The following is a 23,556-nucleotide window of genomic DNA, read 5'->3' on the forward strand; positions in this document are numbered from 1 at the left end:
CTTAGATTGAACTGGTCTATGTAAACTGTAAAAGAGCCCCGTGGTGCAGAGTGGTAAAGCTGCAGTACTGCAGTCGGAGCCCTCTGCTCACGACCTGAGTTCTATCCCTGCGGAAACTGGTTCAGGTAGCCAGCTCCAGGTTGACTCAGCCTTCCATTTTTCCGAGGTTGGTAAAATGAGTACCCAGCTTGCTGTGGGAAAAGTGTAGATGACTGGGGAAGGCGATGGCAAACCATCCCGTAAAAAAGTCTGCTGTGAAAAAGTTGTGAAAGCAACGTCACCCCAGAGTTGAAAATTACTGGTGTTTGTACACGGGGCTACCTTTACCTTTTAATGTAAACTGTAAGGACATGTTATGGTTGTATCTGCAAACATTCAATAAGATTTATAAAAAAAAAATGGGGAAATAATTTTTATTTCGGTATCCTGGGGGATGTGGCAGGAAGGAGGAGGTTTGTGTGCAACAGGGGTGTACACATTAGCATAGGTATAACACAAAAGGGATTGGGTGGGGTGCTGAAGTCATCAGAGGATTAGCCAGATGTTGGCAGGCAGCCTTGAGTATGCAGATACTTAACCTGGTGGAACTCATTGCTACTGTCATTCCATTGTGTGTGTGTGGGGGGAGCAACTGCCCTCAAGGATGTCTTTTGCAACCTTAGACAGAAACCCTTGTGTGAAGTCTTGGCTGACTTCTGGGCACAGTGTCTTCACTTGACCTGTCTTTTGGGGGTCTCTGGTTCAGGTGAGTAGTGGGGTGTTCCCATCAGTTAGGTAATGCCTCTAGGTTACATTAGGTAAGAATAAAGGTGGGATATGATTGTAAATGTGTTTGCTGATGTAACAGGCAAGGAGTGGCTATGCTTCTCAGTCACAGGAGCCACAACTGGAATGACAGTGGGGAAAGCGGGAAATGTGCAGTCAAGTGACTGATCAAACAAGAGTCATGGTGAAAAGATTGGTTGTTGTTGAAGTTACCAGTGACAGCTAATGATAGTAGGTGGGGGAGCCTATACATCTATGCACACCAAAGGAGAATAATTTGGATAGCTGGGTCAGCAACATGCATGTCAATGACCAAGGAAGATTGCCAGAGTCTGACATCAAATTCTAATATAGAGGTTGAGAATAAATTGAACGGAGCTATATTGTGCATCAGTATGGAGATGTAAAACGAGAATTGCTTCTGAAGTTTGAGGGGGGGGGTGTTTTTAGTAGTGCAGCCCTGTTTAAAGCATTTCCACACAACTGGGGATTACAAAGAAATGCAAATATAATTTAAATAAACTAAAATAAACAATACGTCTCCAACATCCTGGGCTAGTGCTGGATCTGTTAGCCCTGTTTGTTTAGAGTCAAAGGCTGCAAAGTGTGGGATATGAGCATTGGGCCAATACCCTTTTGGCATGCACTTTTAGGCACACCCAGACTTCAATATTGGCAACAGAGAAGGATAGAGAACTTTATGAAATATATACTGGAATATATACATGAATTCAGAGAAGGGTGGTATACAAATCCAAATTATAAATATATAATATGTATAAAATGGAAATGTTTCATGATGGATATTCTCAGGGCATTTCCTGTAAACTGAAAAATAAAAGCAAATTGGTTGCTGGTAAAGAGGTGTGGCCTTGGATGCTGTCACTCTGCTTAGCCAAGTATTGAGCCTTGTGTGGGAGGAAGTGGCTCTGCTGTGCTGCACTTCGCTGAGCAGAGTGATAGGATCCAACCTATGTTTTTCAGTGGGGATATTGAATACTGGCAGCATTTAAAAAATGCAGCTGACTGTCCAGAATTACAGAAGTGAGGGGAAAGGCACTCTAGCCTGTGCCAGTGACCAGAAGTCCAAAGACCACTGGAAACATATATGAATACTAGCAAGGAAAAGCCTGTCTGTCTCTCTCTATACACACACAGACTGGCATTGTATGAGTGATCTCCACACCATCCTTGCTCCAGCTTCAGTTGTGTCTTGTATGGGTGAGGGCACTAGCTTGTGTCTCCTGATGTGAGCTTCTTTGGGAGGAAGTTATCTGAAAAGTGAGACCTAAGTTAACATGAATAAGCCTCCATCTGTTTCTCCTGAAGTTTCCAAGTTCTCCCCTGAAACAAGGAGATGAGCATCAATGCAATATACTGTCATGTTCTGTGCAGGCTTGCTAGATCAGATGCTGACACTCTGTAAATGGTTAGTATGGTTTCAGATGGTTCAATCTGCTCTTGCATTGTACTGATTAAAGTCAGGATATAAGTAGGCAATGATTCAGAAATTTATCAAGTTATAATTTTTTGAAACTGATCACTGGTCCACTGGTTTTTCTTTTCAGTTTTGCCTTGATTTTATTAAGATACGTCTAGAAGGTAAGTATATTCTTTCTCTTAATTTTCTCCACTTTTTTAGCACATGAATCCATAGTCCTATGTTGAAACTTAAGACAAGCTGCATGCAGACTAGGGATGTGCATTCAGCTAAACATTCTCCCAGCGGCACAGAAGCTTTGCTTTTCCGTAGCCTGGTTTAAACTGGACTAAGGATAAAGCGAGCCCAGCTGTGATCTCCTGTGCTGTACAGAGCAATGTACTCTGTACAGCACAGCAGCTCCTGGAGCTCCCTTCTCCTGCAGCCTGGTTTAAACTGGACTGCAGGAGAAAACTCACCACTTGAAGAAGGTGCCCAAAGGGATCAGTCCCTTTAAACACTCTCTTCAGGGGACCGTGTCCAAAAGGATTATGGTCCCTGTAAATACCCTTGCCTCTTGGATTGGTCCCTTTAAACACCCTCCCCAAGTGGCAAGTTTGCTTGCTGCTTGGAAGAAGAAGAAGATATTGGATTTATATCCCGCCCTCCACTCCGAAGAGTCTCACAGCGGCTCACAATCTCCTTTATCTCCCTCCCTCACAACAGACACCCTGTGAGGTGGGTGGGGCTGGAGAGGGCTCTTACAGCAGCTGCCCTTTCAAGGACTACCTCTGCCAGAGCTATGGCTGACCCAAGGCCATTCCAGCAGGTGCAAGTGGAGGAGTGGGGAATCAAACCCGGTTCTCCCAGATAAGAGTCCGCACACTTAACCACTACACCAAACTGGCTCTCTTGGAGAAGGCATCCAAAGGAATAGGTCCCTTTAAACACCTCTAAGCTGCATGCAAACTCCAGGAAGCTGTAAAATTTGGCAGTCCTAATTATTTCTCACATCCCGATAACATATTATTGGGATTCAGGAATATTGGGAAATACCAATATTTTTCAGGATTAATATATCTGAACCTGAAAAATAACAGGTTGTTTTGGTGCAAACCCATCGTGCAGACATTAGGACTGCAAATTGTTGCCTTGTTATATGCTTCTTTGTGCTCCCCTTCATATGTGTGGTGAAAATGAGGTCGTCTTAGTTTGTGGATCCTTGCATCGAGTTCCAGTTTGCCATAACATTTAAACGTGTTTGGGCAAATTTTTTGAATAATTTTTTAATTTTAAAAATGAATAGGGGTACAGAAAGGAAAAAGGGGTATTGGAGAATTAAAAATATTTACGTTAATCAAGGACATTCTTATTATTTATAATATCATACCAAAATATAGTATGCTTCATTTTACCATTTCTCTTTTACAATTTTAACATAATAATAGGCCATTCACATCATCAACAAGGAAATATAGAAAGCCTGTAAGTAAAGATAACAGTAAATACATATACCATCTGTTCACCCTACAAATACCATCTGTCCACCATACAAATAAAAACTTACTATAGATTAAGACAAAAAAACCCTATCTTCGCTATTACCATGATTTTGTACCTTCAGTTTAATCATAATTGTCATGACCCAGATGAGGGTGCTACCTTAGCCACCACTCTGGAATTAGGGTTCCTTGAGAAGGCCCAGAGTACCCTTCCAAGCCCTTGCTTTGGCCAAGAAAATAGGCATGTGGATCAGGCAGAGTAACAAAGGATAACAAAAAGGTTTATTTTAAACAGGAAAATCAATAAAGGGGAAGTGAATAAATAAGGTACTTTAAGACTATAGTGACATGGATGAAGGAAAATAAACATAAAGTCCCTAACGCAACTGAACTTAACTGTCCCTTGTCTTTAAGACCCCAGGCCTTGGCCTGCTCACGCTCTCCCTCAGAATGAGGTCTTCCTCCTAACAGCAGCTGTCCTGCCTGCGTGACCTCTCAGGAGGAAAGGACAGTGTCTGTCTCCTGAAAGAGCTTTTAAACAATTTCCCCTCAGAGCCTACTTGGACGTTGATTGGCTGAAACCAGCACCAAGCATTCTGGGGATTGTAAACTGTCTCTTCCTACTGAGACACAGGCTTCACAGGCTCCTTAGGCCCACTGGGCCTCTTTCTCACAGCAAAGCACAGATCATGACAATAATATAGTCTTAATATTACTTTGCTTTATTAAGTCATATGTACTAAATTAGATGAACAGCAAGATTTTAGATAATGACAATTAAATGTATACTATAAAAATAATGTGTTCCCCCCGCCTTCCCAGTTATCTTAAAATATGAATGAATCTGGACCATCCTCTTGTAAAGCACATGCACTACCACTGACCAACATATTTTCCCTAAAAGTATATGTCTCTTCACTTCCCCCTCAAAGAGCAAGCAGGGCTTGTCTGGGATTTGAACACAGGATCCTTCACACTTGAAATGATAACTTTATCCCTAGACAAATAAACCCAACTATGAGCACTGGGTTGAAAATGTATTTGTTGTGGAAAAAAATAGTTCAGCCTTATTGGCTGTGACTTATTTAAATTCTGTGTTACACACACTCCCCCCCCCCCTCGCTTCATCTTGTAACATTGATTAGTTCAGGTAATAGAGGTAATATTGCCTAAATCTCCAGGGTTTTTAGACTGGAAATAGTAAACACAAACTGGAGATGCATAAATTGATATATGTTTGTGTGTTGTGGGGAGAGATAACATTTCTCTCTTCACTTCTAGCTTTCCTCTCTTGCCATCTCTCTCCTGTTTTCTTCTGCTCACTCCTTAGGTTTCCATCCTGCTTGTTACGTGTATTTCCCCTTGTTTTGGTTCTGCCCATCCACTTGCTGACCCACCTCTCCACCCACCTCTGACCATTGCATTGTGCGTTGGAGAAGTAGGTGGGTGGCAGTAGGTAAGCTGAATCCCATGAAGTGAGTCAGTAGTGAGTGGACAGTGGGATTTTATTGCTCCTTTAGGTTGCTGCCATATACTTGTAACCCAACAGTAGATTTTTTTTTTGCAGTGTGTGTATCTGTACAGCATAACCATTGCTCTTAACATTTTTGATGGTTTTTACACATAAATTCTTTATCCCAAAAAAAGGTGTTTTGCCAGTGACAAAACTGGGGTTTTGCTGTATTAAGGAGCGCAGAACAATTCTAATTGTAGTTCTGTCTGTTGATATAAAAGTTGCTGTTGGAATGTATTTTCTCCTTTAGCTTTTAGTACACACAGCTTTTAAATAAATGTTAAAGTATCTTTGACCTAACGTGAACTTTTTAAAATTTTCTAGAATCAGAAATTGGTATTAGGGACATTAATTTAAAAACCTCTGAACTTACGAAGTGTGAGTGGTGTGGTGTACGGAAGTTGCCAGTAGTATTCCTGCAAACTATACCTGCTGCCTGCCTTACTCTGAGAACCCAACTGAAGATGAGCAGAGAGAAGGATAATATCTGGTATGACTGTAAAGGAGCAAGTAAGTACGCTTTTGTCTGCTGTTCAGACTTGATAATGCCATTAAATATTCTAAAAAGTGAATAACAGTGCTAATTACGGCTTAGTTTCTTACAGTTTTCTGAAAATGTACTTAAAGTCAAGTTGTTTAATTCACCATCATCATTGCATGTGTATTTTAGGATCAGTAATATCAAGTTCTGATACTGTTTTATAAAAACAAACATGTATCTAGAAGGGTAATTTTAAAATTGTAATATATTGTTATATAAATAATTTTGCATAGAGATGTTTGAGAACTGTGTAATATGTTTTTGTTTGCTCCACTTACCCTATGTGTGTTCTGCTAAATAACACACTTATTTGAACTGCCACTGCATATGAAGGATCAATTAGGTGATCTGTAACCTGAGTTCTCAATGTAATTTCAAACCCTAGAAAGCAGCTAGAGGTGGCCCGATTCAAGTCAGGGCTGTAGCTCTAGAGAGGGAGAGATTTAATCCTTTATAGGCATTTCCCTAGTAGAAATCTTCCCTGCCCCCTTAGAAACAGCTATTAGTCCCAGCATGGTAACAGAGACAGGCACCTGTACTTTACTTCTCTATCTTTCCATTCTGGATTTAGTAGCAGTTGAGGGTCTATTTCATTGCACAAATGATATAAGAGGGAAAAAAGGCTAAATCCTTCTCCAGCATTATGGTTTCAATACAAATTAGGTGTAGGTTTTGTAAACTGCTCACTGATCTGTTATGCAACATGTACTTTTACATTAATTGCAGCTGTTGTAAACGTCAGTGCTGCAACCTTTAACATAAAGTATGCCATGCTGTGCACTTATTTTCCCTTGCAAAATTGTTCCTAAAATTTGGGAGTGCAGTTATGCTTTTAAATAAGTCTGTGCTTCCTATAAAATGCATATGCAGTACTTGAATACAATGGGCTCCTATAACTGGAGGCAATTTGTGCAAAATGGATCTTTCTTTTATTCCCAGCAGACACCTGTACTTTACCTGTCTATCTTTTCTGAAGTTAATAGCAGCTGAGGGTCAGATTTCTAAACCCCTCAACAGTCTAAAGCTAGAGCTGAAGGTTATGGAATCAATGCACCATGTGGCAAAAGCCTCTTGCAGGAGTGAGGGGGAAACTGCTTCAGCCTAATTCTGCCTTCTTACCACAAGGCATATTATGGAGGTTTTTTACCTGATCCTCATCAGCAGCATTACTGGTGGAGGGTCAGGCAATGCAGGGCTCTGCTATATGTATGTATCAAATCATAAATCAGCATAAATTTCAGTCTCACCAATTTATAATTTTTTAAATTTAGAAAATTGCACATCAGATTGAAGGTAGTTTGAGATAAAAATACTGAGATTTTTTCAGAAATCGGTCTCTTGGTATGTCCCCCAAAAGCACGGCTCTGCATGGATAATCTGGTGATCCTTGGCCTGAAAAACCTGTTTAGCATCAACCTGAGCCAGAGCCTTTTTTTTTGGGCTGTGGCCCTGACCTGGTGGAATGCTCTTCCAGATGAGATCCAGGCCCTGCAGAATCTGATGCAGTTCTGCGAGGCAGAAATGTCCCGTCACACCCATGAGTGAAGCAACAAAGCCTTCATTTAAATTGGCCTGCCCCAGCCCCCTCTCTGCCATTCATATTGTCATTATATTTTTATCCATCGACACACAGGCCGCGCAACCTCGCTTGGATAATTTATGCTGCTTGTGCCTTGTATCACCATTTGACTTGACTTTTAAACATTGTTGAGATAATTGTTTTTAATTATGTTATTGTTTTAAAAGTGTTGTTACTTACCCCAAGTCCTGCTGTGCAGAGGACTATAAGTCCAATAAAATATAAATAAATAAAACCACAACAACTAAAGAATCACTCAATTTACACTACCCTGACCTCTTTCAAAGATGGATCAAATATAAATGTTAAGGATGGATTTTTCTGGCTAGTGGTGTTGTTAGTTTATTTATATTCCACCCATTCTCCCATGGGGGCTCAGGGCAGAGTACATCAAAATAAGTAATAATAAAACAATCATGAACAGCTAAAATCACAATAAAATCAGTTACAGCATTAAGTTCAGAATCTAATCAGCACTTTATGTGCCATATATTATGATGTTACATAACCCACTGGCCCACATCAGTAACAGTCTGAAAAATGATGAAATAGCAATGCTATATTAATAGCATAATTTTTCGGCACTGATGATGGTTCAACATGATGGTGCAGCAGGGGAGGCCAACCGATCTAACAAATGGACACCCACTGCCTCATCCAAAAGCCTGGTGGAACAGCTCTGTTTTACAGACCCTACGAAAGGCTAACAAGCCAGGTAGGATCTGGATCTCCATAGGGAGCTGATTCCAACAGGTCGGGGCCGGGACCAAAAAAACTCTGGCCCTGGAAGAGGCAAAACAGACATCTCTTGGGCCAGGGACGGTCAAAAGATCTTGGGAACCCAAACGAAGCGACCTCCGGGGCATATATGGGGAGAGATGGTCCCATAGGTATGTTGGTCTCAGGCCGTGCAAGGCTTTAAAAGTCAAAACTAAAACCTTGAAATGGACCCGGTATGCTATAGGCAGCCAGTGCAGACTGTGAAGCATTGGCCATATGCTCTCCTGTACAGGTGATGCAGTCAGTAGTCAGTAGGCAAGCTGCTGCACTCTGCACCAGCTGCAATTTCTGGATCAGCCTCAAGGGCAAGCCATCATAGAGCAAGTTACAGTAGTCCAGCCTAGAAGTGACCATTGCATGGATCACTGTAGCTAAGTCTTGGGGGGATAGATATGGTGCTAGTTGCCTGAGAAAATTGAGAAATGTGAGAAAATTGTCATAATGCAGAAGTATGAATGGTTAGAATTTGAGTATTGGCTCTAAATTGCTGTGAACCAGACTGCTGAAGTAAAGATGACATGTTTTCCTCATGAGTAACAAAAGCAAGCAGGGGCCACTTCAGACTCTGGATGGTCATGAGCAAAGCCTCACACTGCGTGGCCCAATCCCTCTCTTTCCTGGGGGAGGGTGCAACTGATGGTTCTTTGAAGCCATGTGGGGGATGCATTGATATATTTGCATATGTTCCTGCAGTAAATGAAAATACATTACAGTGTTAAATCACTGAAGCTTTTAGGAGGTGTATCTTTTGCTTCTTTATCATAAGCACGAAATCTAAGAAGGATGGTAAAAGTTTAGGGGCAAAGAAAATCCCCAAAACTTGGTTAAATAATGATCTGAATTTTACAGCTTCTTACCCCATACTCTGGGGTGTTCCTCAGCTTGCTTTGTGTTCTGCTGAGCTGTTAAAAAGTAACCAGAGACTGAACGTGTGGAGGAAAGTCATATATTTTCTCTGTGGAGAATTTTTGACTTCCCAGTATACGGACAGTTCAAACTACTACGTAGGAGAAATGGGTAGGTTCTCCCGTGATATATTCCTTAGAAATGCAAAAGGAGAGAGCATGACTGATTTGTTAAGAGACTATGAATATCTTCATTTCTGTATCCTACTAAGTATCCAGATGTCTATGTGTGTGTGTGTATATAAAACGTAAGAGATTAAACTGTAAAACGCTTTACAGTTTAAATGAATAATTTCACTGCCTACTACCTCAGTTTTCTTTTTCCTCCATAGACCCAGAAGAGCAATACATCATTCTGATTTTTGAGACAGGACTTGATCCTCATGGAAATGCAATATTTGAGAAAATAATTGCTGATATTGGGGTCAGGAATAATATTTCTGATTTCTTTGTAAAAATTCCATTTGAAGAAGCAAACAGTAGGCTTGTGGCTTTCACAAAATCTTTTGAAGACACTTCCAAAGGAAATGCTGCTCACAAAGAAGGCAAAACAAAACAAGTATTATTCTTATTTTGCATAAACATTAAAGTTGTAATGTCATTAATTTTAAGAAATTTGTAATATGTTCCTTATCTGTTAACTGAAATGTTTTAAGGAAAAGGGCTAGAGCATCTATTTGAGAATTTATTTCATATTATAAAATACGAAGTTACTATATGAGTATAGAAACATGTAGTAACTAGAGATAAGGCTCATTGTAAAGAAAAATAGAAAGAGGCTCTTGAGTGCCACCCCACCCTTACTGTCTTTCTACTCATCCAAGTAAAGGCATTCACTTCCCCCCCCCCACCTCAAGGGGAGCTGATCTCTGCCATCTGGAAAGCAGTTGTAATTCTGAGTGATTTCCAGCCCTCACCTGGAGATTGGTAACAGTAGTTCTGCAGGAGGAAATGGCTGGTTTGGAGGGTGGCATGTATGGCACTGTACCTGCCTGAGGTACCACCCCTCCTCAAATCCCACCCTCTTCAGGCTCCACCCCTGAAATCTCCAGGAGTTTCTTAACCTGGAGTTGGCAAGCCTATCTTCTTCCTGCTATCTGCCCCTCTGACTTCAGCTTTCCCTCCCTGCAGCTTCTCCCCTTGCAGCCTCTACATATGAAAAAGGACAGTCTTTCTCCACAGTGGTGGGGGGACAAAGAAGCTTACATCAATCTCCTCTCCCCCCCTTTGATCTGTACCTCAACTCTGAGGTAGGTGAGGCTGGAAGTGTGTGACTGGTCCGAAATCACTCAGTTAGATTCCACAGCAAGAACCAGGGTCCAGCAGACCCACTCTGAAGCCCTAACTCCTATGCCATCCTAAAACTCCACCCTGGAATCTCCAGGAATTTCCTACCAACCTGGAACTGGCAGCCCTAGTCAGGACTGGCCCAATGAGTTATCCCTCAGAGGCCTTTAGTGATACCTTTCAGAACAACACTCTGTCTTCGATAATGTTGATTTCAATCTCTCTCTGTCTCTCGCTTTCCCTCCCTATCTCTATATCTTGCCTACTGTGACAGGACACCATTTTCCCCCTGTCACTGGGTGTTTCCTTCCCAGAGGAGGATAGGGAGGAGTCCTCAGCCAATTGAGAGAAAGCCTTCCCTTTTCCTCTTTCCCTCAGCCAAACTTGGGAAGGCTTTCTCTATGGCTTTTTCCCTCCTCCTCTGTACCTCAGCCAGTCAAGGAAAGGCTTTCTTTCTCTCCTCTTCAAAGCAGTGTGGCAGGCATCTTAGCCAATGGGAAAGCAGGGGGAAGCAGCAACTGCCATAGAACCAAGGTTGGTTGCCTTTGACTGACAGAAGAGCTTGGCTGGCTAGCAACAGCCACTCAGGCGGAAAAGAGGAGTGGAAGCCAGTGAGTTCTCCTTCAAAGGCCAAAATAGGACTTGAAAGGGCCTGCCCTACCGGCTTCTGCTGAGAGAACCAAGCTTGGTTGCTCTTTTACTGAGACAAGCAAAGCTAGTTGCCTAGCAGTAGCCACTGCCTAGCAGTTTCCCCTTGAGGGCCAATCCTTGTCTGTCCTGGGGCCCCAATGGGTGGGGGAGAGAAGAGTCAGCCAGTGTGAGGCAAGAGCAGTTGATTGATGGTTTGATGGGCCAAAGGTTGATGCACCACAGTCCCTCCCAGTCCCAACCAATGGGGGAGCTTGAATTTGCCAAGACAAAAGAGGAATTACATATAAAATGTTCTGGCTGAGTTCTAGAACAAAGCTGCCCCCCCCCCCTTTTAGAGGAGTTATCTGAATTTTTAACATTGGGAATTACGCATTGGAATAAATGTTGCATTTGAATTCAGTAGTTTATAGAAAAAGTGTACACGATCTGTCTGAGGGTAGTAAAGATCTTTAAATTGTATGAATTCTGTATTGCATTGTAATAGGTGTTTCATGTCATTTACTTTAAGGTCATCTCTGAATCTAAAATGCAGCTTCGAAATGCAGCACAGTTCCAGTTTTTTGATGATGATGAATGTGGAGAGCCACATACAGTTTTTATTGGACCTATAGAAAAGTAAGAATATTTCCTGTATGTTGTATTACTCCCTACATTATATATATATGTGGGTCTGTGTGTACACACAAATTTTAATGTTTATTATTTTAATGAACTTTACAGGTTGATAGTCTATCCTCCTCCACCTGCAAAGGGTGGTATTTCTGTGACCAATGAAGATCTCCATTGTTTAAATGAGGGAGAGTTCTTAAATGATGTCATCATTGATTTTTATTTAAAGTAAGTTTTAAATATGTTAAAATATTTTGTGCTGTCCAGGTTATTTAGGTGGTTCATGATTGAAATTTCTTAATTTAGTTGTTGCAGATCAGCCAGTTGTAAAATACTGCTAAGTTTATTTGTTACAAGGGCCAGATTTGACACAAATGGGACTTTGTGGGGCTAAGCCATGCATGTCATAAAATGTATTACCAGGTAGTGGAGATATAAACTTTATATATGATAAAGATAGACACAATTAAAGGTATTATTTTAACATAAAATACAAACATGCTTAAAACTCTTCTGATACTGTGTTTAGAATAGAAAGGTGGGGGGATACAGGGATTTGGCAATGCAATTTTTAAAATAAAACCTGAAGAAAAAGCACAAAGATCACAGCAGAAACTAAAACTATAAACTAAAAATATAAAATGCTCCGAGCCTGGGAAAATATGAAATGGTTAGGTATTGCAAGCTTCTCCCCCCCCCCCCCGCCCTGAGTCTACTCAAATCAGCAGTGGCTCTCTTCAGTATAATATCCACCTTTGGATGTGGGTTCCCGGGTTAGAGAAATCACTAGGCATCAGTTCATTCATCAGAGACAAGCTGGCTAAAAGAAATAACCCTTTATTTTCAAAGAGATTCGACTGGCCATAAATGCTGCAAAACGCAGCCTTAGTGCCAGTCCATTGAAATACATTGCAGCACAAAGTTGCAAGGAAAACACGGAATGGATTTTCTGTTAAGATCAGTGGGTGCAGAGACCTCTGAGAAATCCAGAAACCAGCAAAGATAAGGCAGATGGAGCTGGAAGTAAGAGCTTCGAAGGGTAAGGGGAGGAGAGAGAGAAAAGAGCCCCGTGGGCCTGATTAAAGCCCTGGGCAGGCTGAGTGTGGCCCACGGACCAGATGTTTGACAGCACTGCTGTAAAATCTTTACTGTCTGGCATTCATGGAGGAATTCCAGTTAATCAAATGTACCAGATATTTGAGTTTACTGCTTTACACCACCCTCTATTCGGAGGAATCCTCAGCAACCAATCCCCCACTTTAAGAACATCATGGCAAACAGCCTCATGCCTAGTAGAACCTTTCTTCTGAACCATGATGCCATCCTGCTCAACCAGCAAACAAGCTGACCAGAACTCCTCCAGCAGAACTCATTTCTGATAGTTCAAAGCATGTTGATGGGGAAAGCATGACATCAGGTGGGAGTGCTGACTGTCAGAAGGCCAATAATGGCTGGAAAGCTGGCTGGTGAAGAGGATGCGTATCTCTAGAGAAGCTTGGGTATGGTATCTGAGGAGGAGGAGCTTGCTCTCTAGGCAGTGTGGGATAATTTACTGTTGTGAATAATCAAGTGCTGGTAGCAAAGTATTTACTGTATTAAGATGTACCATTTTATACTGGCTCTGAATGTATCAGGAATATTAGTGCCATTTGGGAGATTGCTGCTTTGACTTGGTAATTATTGAATGAACATGTTCAGAATTGCACTTAGATAATTAAAACAATGAACGTAGTAACAGCTGGTCTAGCATTTTTGTGAATTTGGTTTGTTGCATAAATGTTGATTTATAATACAGCATATTGTTTGAACTTTCTGTCTGGGGCAGTGATGCTCTGTATTCTTGGTGCTTGGGGGGGGCACAGTGGGAGGACTTCTAGTGTCCTGATCCCACTGATGGACCTTCTTATGGCACCTGGTTTTTTGGCCATTGTGTGACACAGAGTGTTGGACTGGATGGGCCATTGGCGTGATCCAACGTGGTTTCTCTTATGTTCTTAAAAGTGCTTTACCTCAGCTGTTGCATAAACACTTCTGAGTTTGAATTCTTATTTTTGTGAATGTACTGAATGTTGATATTTAGTGTGAAGGGTTAATGTTCATAGCTGAATACTGATGCAGTAAGAAATAGTTCTCAGTTTTTTGTACTCGTATTGGTTGGGAGAAGGGTACTGAACGGACTGCCTGATACCATATGGGTCTGTCCATCAGATGGTATTGTCTGCTGTCTGATTCCCCTATCTTCTGCTGTCAATTTGACTTAACAGTTGCAATATATAGAGACATTTCCAACTGCAGAATCAATTATTTTAAAGTAGGAATATTAAGGACTATATAGTTTTTCAGTCAGATTCTTTCCATTATGTATAACAGAAGAAGAGTGGTTACCTGGAAGCACCTGTGTGCTTTTACTCAACTTCTCTGTGTCTGTTTCTAATTCACAGTTTTAGCATGGAGTTCTCTTTTCATATTTTTATCCAAATGGGCAACCTAATAACCAGTGCCACAAAAAATGTTAGATTACAAGCTGATGCACTGTAAAAATTATGGACCGGGAGGAGAAGTAATTTGGAAATCCTGGAATCTCTCCATTCAGGATTTTCTCCCAGGTGCTTGAAAAGGCTAATTTCAGCTGGCCTTGTTTTCCCTTTAAATCTATGCTGTTTGCAGCATTTTATGCTTTCAGAGGCATATTTTGTTTTCATCAGGACATTTCATGATAATTTTCTTTTGGTTAATTAAAAACAGTTACTGCTTTCCTATATACTTGGGGAGTTCTATGAGTATATAGAAACTTTTTTGTTATATATGGGTGACATGGTTGTGCTGTTTTTTTGTGATTGGCGGGAGCCTCTGACAAGCATTAGATAAGTAACTTGGGGAGCTTTGAATAACTTCCCCAGAAAAATGTAATTAATCATGTTTTCCAAATAAAGGTATTTGGTACTTGAAAAACTGAAAAAAGAAGATGCTGATAGAATTCATGTGTTTAGTTCCTTCTTCTACAAACGCCTTAATCAAAGAGAGAGGAGAAATCTTCATGAAACCTCTAAACTCACGTAAGTCTATGAAATTTGTAGAACTGGATTCAGAGAAGAATGTCTTGTCTTTGCAGAGATAATATTTGTCAAGTTTTAAGGACAAATGATATATTGTCTTCATTAACAGTTAAATGGATAAAGTATGTATTCTAGCTAGTATACACAGATTTAAACCAACTTCTAAAAGTTATTTCCATCCTTGCTCAGATAACTGAAAATATGACTGGTCTCCTTTGTGCTGTGAGAACTAGGGATGGGCATGAACTGGCTCACAAACTAAAGTTCATCATGAATTTTAATCAGTTATTGGTTCATGAAATGAACTGAAGAGCCACCACGAGCTTCCATGAATTTTGATGAAGCTTGCAGGGTTTGTGAAGAGCAGATAATAGGGGTTTAAATGGGGCCAAGCCAAATAACCCCTGCTTTCTGCTCTTCACAAAAAACAGCTGAGCAGCAGGGAACAGAAAGCAGGGTTTAAATGGCTTGGACCCATTTAAGCCCTTGCTTTCTCCTCCCCACTGCTCAGCTCTTTGGTTTAAATGGCTCGGAGCAGAAAGTAGGGGGTGAAATGGCTTACAAACCTGTTCAGTTTGCGAACTGGTGTATTGGTTTGTGGTTTGGTTCATGATTCAGCCCTGATAAAAACACTGTAGTGATTATAATTACCAACCAGTTTTCTGTGGAGCTCATTGGAGAGCCACATTTACAAGTACTATCAACCGGCCGAGCCACATTATTCCTGTATGATATCTATGCCATCCTACCAAATGATCACTTACAATAATGTTAGATACAGGTGCGGACCTGCAAAAACTTATGAGTCATCTTTCTTTCACAGCAACTCACTCTTTATCCCTCTCTCACTCCTTCTCTCACACTGAAACTGAAAACTTGCTTGGGGATAATCCCACCCACCCCCACTTGGTGATCAAGCCACTCACCAGTCAGATGGCCCAACTGAAGTGTTGCCTTCCTGCCTGGCTCCCACAGTGGCTACTCTGTTCTGCCACTTATCTAAAGCTTGAGGGGGGGGGGAACTCCTTGTCCACTGCCAACTTGTCTGCAGATCTGCTGCCTCAATGGTGAAAGTGGTCGGCAGGGGGCTTCTGCTCCCTCCCTCACCTGTCTCTAGCAGTCAGAGATTTAAGGAAAGCAATGCTTTTGATCCTCCCCCATCCACTTCCATCATTGACTCATCAATGGTGGTGGTGGGGTTGGGTCCTGTGCCTCCTTCCCCAGCTGCCTGCATTGTTTTCACCCTGTCAGCATCTGAGGGGGCAGAGATCAACAACTTGCACTTCTTCTCCACTCTCCTCCTCATGCACTTCCCCATTAGGAGAACAGTTGTGTACACCTGGGCAGACAACTGCTTTTTGTTTTGGAGTTCTTTGTAAATTGATTTTATTTTGTCTTCACTGTGACCAGCTTATTCTCTGCCTGGGTGCTGGGATTAGAGAGTAGAAGCTGGGGGAGTTTACCTATTTTCCAGTTTTTTCAGTGGTGGCTATTTCAGGATGCGAGCCACCTTACTACCACAAGCCCTACTGGGAAATTGCCTTGCCCACTTGGAACATAGAGTAGATGCCACACTGGGAAATGGTGGAAGGAGAACCACATGTGGTTTGTCGAAGAGCTGATTTTAGGAAGAATATAAAACCCTCTAAACATCTATAATGAAGATGATAAATGCTCTTTCCTATTGCTATGTTCATAGACTTCAACAAAAACGACATGGACGAGTGAAAACGTGGACGCGCCATGTTGATATATTTGAGAAAGATTTCATTTTTGTTCCCCTTAATGAAGCGTAAGTATCTTTAGACATGTGTCTGTGGAGTAAGACTTCATTTAAAGCTGTATTTTCAAACCTTGGATGTCTTTCTATAAATTACTTATTTGGGGGAACTATGGAATCCATAGTACAGGAATAGAAATAGGATTTGCTTGAAGGTAATGTAGACAAAGGATACATCTACTGTAGAAATGGTGCACATAGCACAATAAAAACTGCATAGTGATATTGGTTCAATTATTTATTTAACTATTAAAATATATTCCTCCTCCTTGGCTTATAATAATAGTTAAAACAACCCCAGGTAAAGCCAAAGACAAATGACAATCCCCAAATCCCTCCCTCCTCTTCCGCTTTAAAAGATGACTGCTGCTCAAACCCCCTCAAAACCCCTGGCAAATGGAGAGTCCTTGCAGCACCTCCCTCTTACTTTTTTGGGGAGCCCATTTGACAGAGCTGGTGGTATGAACGAAAATCATTTTAGTGTCTGCATTGTTTTAAATTAGAATTAGTATTTAATTGTATTTTAATGTTATATAACTGATTTAGACTGTTTTATCCTGATGTAAGCTGCCCTGAGCCCTGTGTGCAGGGGGGAAGGGCATTCTAGAAGTCCGGAGCATAAAAATAAAGGCGCAGGCTCTGTTGATGCCGGAGAAGCCATCCTGTGTGGTGATATAGCTAACAGATGATGGGCTGATGACCATAGCTGGCATGCAGGGACATATGGAAGGAGATGATCCCTCAGTTACAAAACATTCTATGGCAAATTCAGACTTGAATTTTGGAGTGTCTGTATTGATAGCCATGTCAATGAGTACAACTTTTTGTTTATTAATTTGACATTATAAAATATAACTTTTTCACCACTTGAGGGCATAAGCAACACATTTCCCACAGAAAATTTGCTTTGCGAAAAAACAAACCAGAATGAGCCAGGCTTCGGTTTCATTAATTTATAATGCTTTGTTGGAAGTCTTAAAGCACTGTTCAGTAGTGAATTCACAGTTGCTCTTCACTTGCAGGAGAACTGCTTTGCATCTCATGCTAGAACACTGAGAAAAATGGAGTAAATAAAATCCTCTGCATGCAGAAAAGTTCATGCAAGAAGTTGTACCACTTCTTGCTTAAGTGGCAGCATGAAATTGCTGTGGAACTTAATATTATACTACCGTGAATTTTTACACACGTTTTTGAATAGCAGTGTGGACAGCTGCTTTCTTTGTATTGAATACAATAAGCAGTCTTCTTCCCCCATCTGCATCCATCAAATGCAAACTCAGATAAAAGCATTGTGCACTGTTGCTGAAATCTATTGAGGCTACAATGCTACTGAAACTGTCTTGTATTTTTGAGCAAAGCAGACATAATCTTATTTTGGAAAGTTTGCAGCAGAAGGGTTGCAGCAATAGTACTGCTTCTCCTTCCTTCTTTCCATCAACTATATACCACTTTGGATAAGAGCAGTTAACTTTCTTCCTGCTTGTAAAGTGCTGTACAAAGAACTGGCTGTTTGAACAACAGTATGGATTTTTCATCATTCAATGGAAGTGTCAAGTGACTCATAAAACAAGCAGGAAAAAATATTACTTATGGAAGTAATTTGTGTCTAGTGAAGAAGCAATTTTGCAAGGAACCATATGGTCTCACAGTATATGATACTTGGCTAACTATAGAAAGGTCAAACTGCATTACCAAACTTAATTATTTAAATAGGCTGGAATCCAAAGTAGTCTATGGATATGTTAGAAGCTCTCCTCTATGTGCATGAGGGCTATGCCAATTTTCCTCTCTCTATGTTCAGTGCCACTTCCCTTTCTTCAAGGACAACTTCTTGACTGTGCAAGGTACCTCTGAGGAAATGTCTCCAATACACAGTTGGTGAAACCCAGAAGTTCTCTTTATGTGGATGCCTGACATAATAATAATGGGGAAACGGGGTTCAACTTGAATACATTTGAGATATAAAATGTTTCATATTCTATCATATACCTATTAAGAGTGTGTTTTTTGCTATTGTTTGGTTTTGCAGGGCACATTGGTTTTTGGCTGTCATTTGTTATCCAGGTTTAGAGACACCAGTATATGAACCCAACCCTCACTATCAGGAACACGTACCTACCCAAGTTAAATCTTCCTCTTCAGATCAAGACAGAAGCACTTTACCTCTTCCAAGTGACTTGGATACATTACAGCACACCTCCTCTGCAGCAGTAACAAAGAAAATGCTGAACAGGAAGCATAGTGGTGCATCAGCTGACACAGGCACAGAAGTGGAGGACAGTGAGCTCCTCCATTGCAGACGACACCTATGTGGGAAAAGTGGGCTAAAAAAACAATTAACTAGCAGCACAGATGAATTGAGAACTTTGGAACCTGCAGCTCACAAATGTGATCATAGAAGTTCAGAGGCGAACGGCATGCAAAGTGAACCTAAAGCTCAAATACATGCTTCTGGTGTGTGCTTCTGGTGTGCCTATCTTTTTTTTTTTAGTGTCAAGAGTTCCATCTTACTTTGTGGTTTACCCTTGTCATCTGGGCACTAATATATCTGTTGCATTTTTTAAAAAAAATGTATTGATCTTTCTGTTAATGCAGATGGTTTACAGAAAATCAGGCTAAACTACAGTGAAGATTCAGCTGACAGCAGTAAACTAAATGAAGATGAGCTAATAGATTTTTCAGAAGATCAAGATAATCAGGTAAAAAAACATTACATTTTGAGGAATGACGTTTTGTCAAGTATGTTTGAAAGATCAATGTCAACTGGTTGGGCAAATTGTCTGAAACCTCTTTTGTTCGGGCAGCACTGTTTTCAAGTCTTAGTCATTGTTTCTTTTTCATATGATAGGTTAACAGGGATCTCGGGTTAATGTGCAAGAGCTAAAAATAATATAAAACACAACAAAGCATTCTGTGGGTTGAGTCATGTCTGGCAAGCAGATGGCTATGTCGTTCTTTCGTAGATGATGCTGACATTTAAACCTAATAGATGAGCAGTGCATGGTCATGGCTGAGCTGTTACATTTAAATGGCTGCAAGTCATTAAACCCATCAGTTTCACTGCCAGCCATTTAAACTTCCCAGTGTGTTATTTCCCTCCCTTTCTTTTGGCTTTGGCTGGAAGAAAGGGGGAACTAAACTCGCCAGACCAGCTTGATTCAGCTCGGGGCTTTTTGGCTCAATTTGGGACTGGGAGGCTGCTTCAAATCAAACCAGATTTATTTGGTTCATGCCCATCCCTAGTATTTAACTTACATTTTTGTGCCTTGGTGTCCTCTTGTAGAGGAAAACCTAAGAATATTTATGTGTATATTATGTGTGTTGTTTGTACCTCCAACAATTAGACTTGTTGTAGAGAGCCAGTTTGGTGTAGTGGCTAAGTGTGCGGACTGAGAGAACCGGGTTTGATTCCTCACTCCTCCGCTTGCACCTGCTGGAATGGCCTTGGGTTAGCCATAGCTCTGGCAGGAGTAGTCCTTGAAAGGGCAGCTGCTGTGAGAGCCCTCTCAGCCCCACCCACCTCACAGGGTGTCTCTTGTTGGGGGAGAAGATATGGGAGATTGTAAGCCGCTCTGAGTCTCTGATTCAGAGAGAAGTTCGGGGTATAAATCTGCAATTCTTCTTCTTGTTGTTGCTTGGTACTGTTGATAATATGTTTGCACTTCAGTAAATGCACAGAATAGCCTTTCCCCAGTATTGTCTTTGGCTAACAGATTCCTATTTAATATATTCTCCTGTTAAACAATTAGAAAGCAAGCTTTATTGAGGCACGGTGGTCTATATATCTACATTGAGCAGCTACAGCACTCTTGATAAAGGACAAACTAGATGTGACTTGTTTTTTTGAGTTGCGCCTGAGTTCCGTGTACCCAGCTCTCATTCACCTCAGTCAGACTTCAGCTCCTGGGAACTAATTTCCTAACTTCCACAGTGCTCAATGTGAATCAGAACCATGGTGTGAGGGAGAAAGGACTTTCAGCTGTCACCGCCACCATGCAGTTTTCCTGGCCCAAAATAACCCCAGGAAGGCCTTACTTGCTCCATTGGGCATAAGTCCACAGCTGGAAAATGTGGGATATAAATATTTTAATAAATACAGGTGAATGCAGAGTGTGCTGGTTCCTTTTATTATCTAGATTCCCTTAACAATATTATAAGATAATCTTTTTTTTTTTTTTTAGGAAAACAGCAGTGATGATGATGGCCTTACAGATGATAATTGTAACTCGGAATTAGGACAATTGCATCTGAAGCCAACTATATGTAAACAGTAAGTTTTAAAGTGACAAACGTATCTGAAGAAGTGAACAGTGATTCAAGAAAACGTTAAGCTCACACACCATGTAGTAGTCACAATGCATAGTTTGCTGGTTTGAATGCAATGGCAAGCTGTGATTTGACACAAACTAGAGAAGAAAAAGAAACAGTGTTCAATGGGCAGAAAGAATGCGGGGGGGGGGGGCGGGGAGGACATGCAAGCCCCAGTCACTTTACACACTGCTGACCGGATAGACCAATGGTCTGAGTCAATATAAGGCAGCTTCATATGTTTATGTATTCACTGAATAATTAAACACTAACGAGAGAAAAAATATTTCCTTGTAGGCCTTGCATTCTGCTTATGGATTCATTGAGAGGCCCTTCCCGATCAAATGTTGTCAGAACTCTAAGGGAGTGAGTAATTCTGATTTAGAACTTGCGTTCTGTGTTAGAATACTATATTATTTCCACCCCCTGACTTCTATGCTTTGTACCACAGATACTTGGAAGTGGAATGGGAAGTTAGGAAGGGTACTAAAAGAAGCTTTTCCAAAGATGTCATGAAAGGCTCAAACCCTAAAGTGCCACAACAGAACAACTTCAGTGATTGTGGAGTTTATGTCCTACAGTATGTGGAGAGTTTTTTTGAGGTGAGCTATTAGGTTATTTTCATAGCTTGTGCTTTGCTTCTAAATGTGTATTTCAGTTATCCAGTCTTTTAAAATGAAAGTATGCCAGTATACCTGGTTTCAAGTGGTCAGACTGGAGTTGGCAGAAAGGGTTTAGAAATTTTCATTACTGCTACCTTACTGCACTCATAAAATAATATTTAGTTGATAATCAGTCTGTTTAGAAGTATCTTGAAACTATCATTGTTATGAAAAAAACAATATTTACATCATTAATACCTCATTTTTCTCTCCAGTGGGGGACGCTGGGGACCCTAAAGCAGGTCACATCATTCTGCTCTCCTCTATTTTATTTTCACAACAGCTCTCTGAGGTAGGATAAGCCGAGACTTTGTGACTGGCCCAAGATCACTCACCAAGCTTCCATGGCAGAGTGTGGAATTCAGCCCTGAGTCACTCAGTTCCTAGTATATATTTTGTTTTGAGTTTTGCTTTGTTTTGCTCAAAACATAATTATTGAAAATGTAGGCTCTAATGATTGATTGTCTTTTTGACTCTTGAATAAAGATGGTAGCTGAGAGGACAAATGGGTAAAGCATACTAAATTTCTAAAAAATTAATTTGGCTAGAAATTAACTCAAACAGAAGGTGAAAACCCCACATCACTGGGGGGGAAAAGTGCTCTTAGCTGCCGCCCCCATTTGCCTCACACTCTTAGAAGGGGAAAGCCCAGACATCTAGGTAATGCAAGCAGACTTGATTCTCCTCAACGCAGTTTCCCAAACAGCAAAGCAAGTTTGAAGATACCTATTTTAACATGAGTGCATTGATACCAGTGGCAAGGACAAAGATCTCTAAGCAGCCATACCCATGCATTTGTGAAGCCATAAAATTTTGAAGATTGAGGAAACTTAACCTATTTTTACTAAAGGTGACACAGTTCATCCTCCATGTTCATGAGAGAAAGGGATAAATTTTTAAATACATGTATAATGTCTAAATATTTTCATGTAACTGTTCTGTACAGGTGCTGTTGTGTTACTTCTAGCATATTTCTTTTGTTCCCATTAGGATCCTATTTTAAATTTTGAACTACCAATGAATCTAACCGACTGGTTTCCACGCCCAAGAATGAAAACAAAACGCGAAGAAATAAGGAACATAATCCTGAATTTACATGAAGAGCAGAACAAAGAAAAGAAAGGGCAGAAGGATCCTAATTCTACTGAGAAGTCTTTTGAGGAAGGAGCAGAGCAGTTTATCAACAGCAGTTTAGACTGAATATTTTCTCTATTGCAACACTCAAAAACTGATCTAGTTTTTACATCTGCCCAAACTAAGAACTCTGGAGTATTACCAGCTCAGACTTAATGTTGCTGCTCATAAATTTGTGTCATGAATTGAGCATATTCCTCTCCAAATGTATTAAATAGACAAATCTGTACATATGTGAACTAGGCCAACTTTTTCAACATTTGTAATTAAGTTTTTCACTTCTTAGGAAACCTTTGTTATGTATTTCTGTTAATAGGACTTAATAGCAACTTCTAGACACAAAGCAAATAAAAATATTTATAGGATAAATTGGTTAACTTTTTCTGTGTTAAGTAAAATTGTCATTTAACATTTCCCAGTAAGACTTCTGTAATGCATGGGGAATGCCTATGTAGCGAGCTAATCAAGTTCATACTTTGATTTACAGTTACCATTACAAGATGATCTGTTTCAGCTGTGTGCAACAATATAAGAATGTGTCTAAATGCACTGTATTTCCAAGGTGAGTAGTTTGCATTCAGAATCCAAATGCAGACAACATAACCTTCAATAATGAACACTTCAAATACAGGACATAATGAAAGAGAACTTCACAAGTGCTTGAAATAATGCTGCTTTATGACTACAGGACATCTTATTTGAGCAGTGTTATTGGCCTCAAATACAGTCAGTTTCGATAATACTGTTGGATCCTTTCTTTTGTGGTTCCTGATTGTTGTGCAACTGTACTTTGACAATTATTTCACTATAAAATTGTATTTTTGGTAAGTGTGCTTGAAATAGCAGCAGATTGCCCACGTTACATTTTCTGTGCTGGAATTCTGAATGTCATATTCATGTGCTTTATCAAACAAACATTTTTAAAATGTATCAGTACTATTTTTTGTAATGTCCAGAAAACCAAAAATATTGCTAGACCTTCATTGCTTGCTTGCTTCTTAATTTTCATTAGAATTGTCTAATAATACTGAGTCAACTCTTGGGCATATTTCCATGATGTAATT

At 40.5% G+C, this 23,556-nt stretch overlaps 1 protein-coding gene across 7 annotated transcripts in view; it reads left to right on the forward strand.

Moving 5' to 3' along the window:
* The window catches only part of SENP6 (SUMO specific peptidase 6), a 77,186-nt gene extending 54,325 nt beyond the window's left edge, over window positions 1-22,861 (forward strand). For all 7 annotated transcript variants that reach the window (XM_060236123.1, XM_060236141.1, XM_060236132.1 and 4 more), the window contains 13 exons: window positions 2,334-2,367; window positions 5,525-5,710; window positions 9,338-9,564; window positions 11,452-11,558; window positions 11,664-11,780; window positions 14,486-14,608; window positions 16,308-16,400; window positions 18,418-18,842; window positions 18,984-19,087; window positions 20,570-20,658; window positions 20,994-21,062; window positions 21,148-21,298; window positions 22,349-22,861. In XM_060236123.1, coding sequence (XP_060092106.1) covers window positions 2,334-2,367; window positions 5,525-5,710; window positions 9,338-9,564; window positions 11,452-11,558; window positions 11,664-11,780; window positions 14,486-14,608; window positions 16,308-16,400; window positions 18,418-18,842; window positions 18,984-19,087; window positions 20,570-20,658; window positions 20,994-21,062; window positions 21,148-21,298; window positions 22,349-22,558 — 1,935 coding nt within the window. In that variant the 3' untranslated portion in view covers window positions 22,559-22,861. The remainder of the gene's footprint in view (window positions 1-2,333; window positions 2,368-5,524; window positions 5,711-9,337; window positions 9,565-11,451; window positions 11,559-11,663; window positions 11,781-14,485; window positions 14,609-16,307; window positions 16,401-18,417; window positions 18,843-18,983; window positions 19,088-20,569; window positions 20,659-20,993; window positions 21,063-21,147; window positions 21,299-22,348) is intronic.
* Window positions 22,862-23,556: the final 695 nt, after the last annotated feature.

The sequence above is a fragment of the Heteronotia binoei genome, chromosome 1, assembly GCF_032191835.1.
Source record: "Heteronotia binoei isolate CCM8104 ecotype False Entrance Well chromosome 1, APGP_CSIRO_Hbin_v1, whole genome shotgun sequence".
Classification (NCBI taxonomy): Eukaryota; Metazoa; Chordata; class Lepidosauria; order Squamata; family Gekkonidae; genus Heteronotia; species Heteronotia binoei.